Source organism: Chlorella variabilis, assembly GCF_000147415.1.
Source record: "Chlorella variabilis unplaced genomic scaffold CHLNCscaffold_356, whole genome shotgun sequence".
NCBI classification, from domain to species: domain Eukaryota; kingdom Viridiplantae; phylum Chlorophyta; class Trebouxiophyceae; order Chlorellales; family Chlorellaceae; genus Chlorella; species Chlorella variabilis.
In genome coordinates this window covers 1-796 of record NW_005434842.1, presented here as the reverse complement: position 1 = coordinate 796, position 796 = coordinate 1, and the positions used below count along the sequence as shown (strand labels likewise).

Genomic DNA, 796 nt, shown 5'->3' with positions numbered 1-796 from the left:
TTAGCCAGCATTCATTCATTCAGCACACAGACCGGCCGCCTCTTGCTCGAGGGCGGCCCACTTTGGCCTGGGCAGCCCGGGCCGCCCTCCCCCCGGGCGCATGTTCAGTGTTGGAGGGGTGTGCCCAGCGATAGGGGGCCCCTGAAGGCATGCGCCGAGGCCGGGAAGCGTGGTTCGGCGCTGCTGCACGCTTGGCGACTTGAACAGAACCGCGTGCCGCCGAGCTGCGGCTGCAGTTTCCGGCCCACAGTCTACGGCCGCAGCCACGGGACTCGGCAGCACGGCGTTTGGGCCCAAGCTTGCTGCTGCCGCCGCAGTGCCTGGGGGGCAGCGCGGCGGCGGCGGCGGCACGCTGCGACGCCCCCGTGCCGCCGAGCTGCGGCCGTACCTTCCTGCCAGAAGCCCACGGCCACAGCCACGGGACTCGGCGGCACAGCGTTTCGGTCCACGGCTTGCTGCCGCTGCCGTCGCAGGGCTGCTGCCTGCGGCGGCGGCCGCACGGCGGTTGGGTCCACGGCTTGCTGCCGCTGCCGCCGCCGCAGGGGTGCTGCCTGCGGCGGCGGCGGTAGCGCACGTGGCAACCCCCGCGCTTCCTTGCCTCCCATCCACCGGACCCCGTCCTGCGCTTCACTTTGTTTCGGGAGGGGCTGCTCACTGCTCATTGCTCATTGCTCATCGCACACTGCTCAACGCTCATTGCCCTATATCCCACCCAGCCGCAGGACTCCACTGCCGCCCGCGCCCCGCCCCATCTGGCCGCTTGCGCGCCCCATCCCCCCTCGATGGGGCCCGCCCA

General features: G+C 71.7%; 1 protein-coding gene across 1 annotated transcript; it reads right to left on the bottom strand.

The window, feature by feature from the left end:
- Positions 1-251: 251 nt before the first annotated feature.
- Positions 252-697, bottom strand: CHLNCDRAFT_141578 (hypothetical protein; the record flags this gene model as incomplete). Its single annotated transcript, XM_005842563.1, has 3 exons — positions 252-271; positions 389-551; positions 692-697. The coding sequence occupies 3 exons, from the start codon at positions 695-697 to the stop codon at positions 252-254; spliced, it is 189 nt and encodes a 62-aa protein (XP_005842620.1).
- Positions 698-796: the final 99 nt, after the last annotated feature.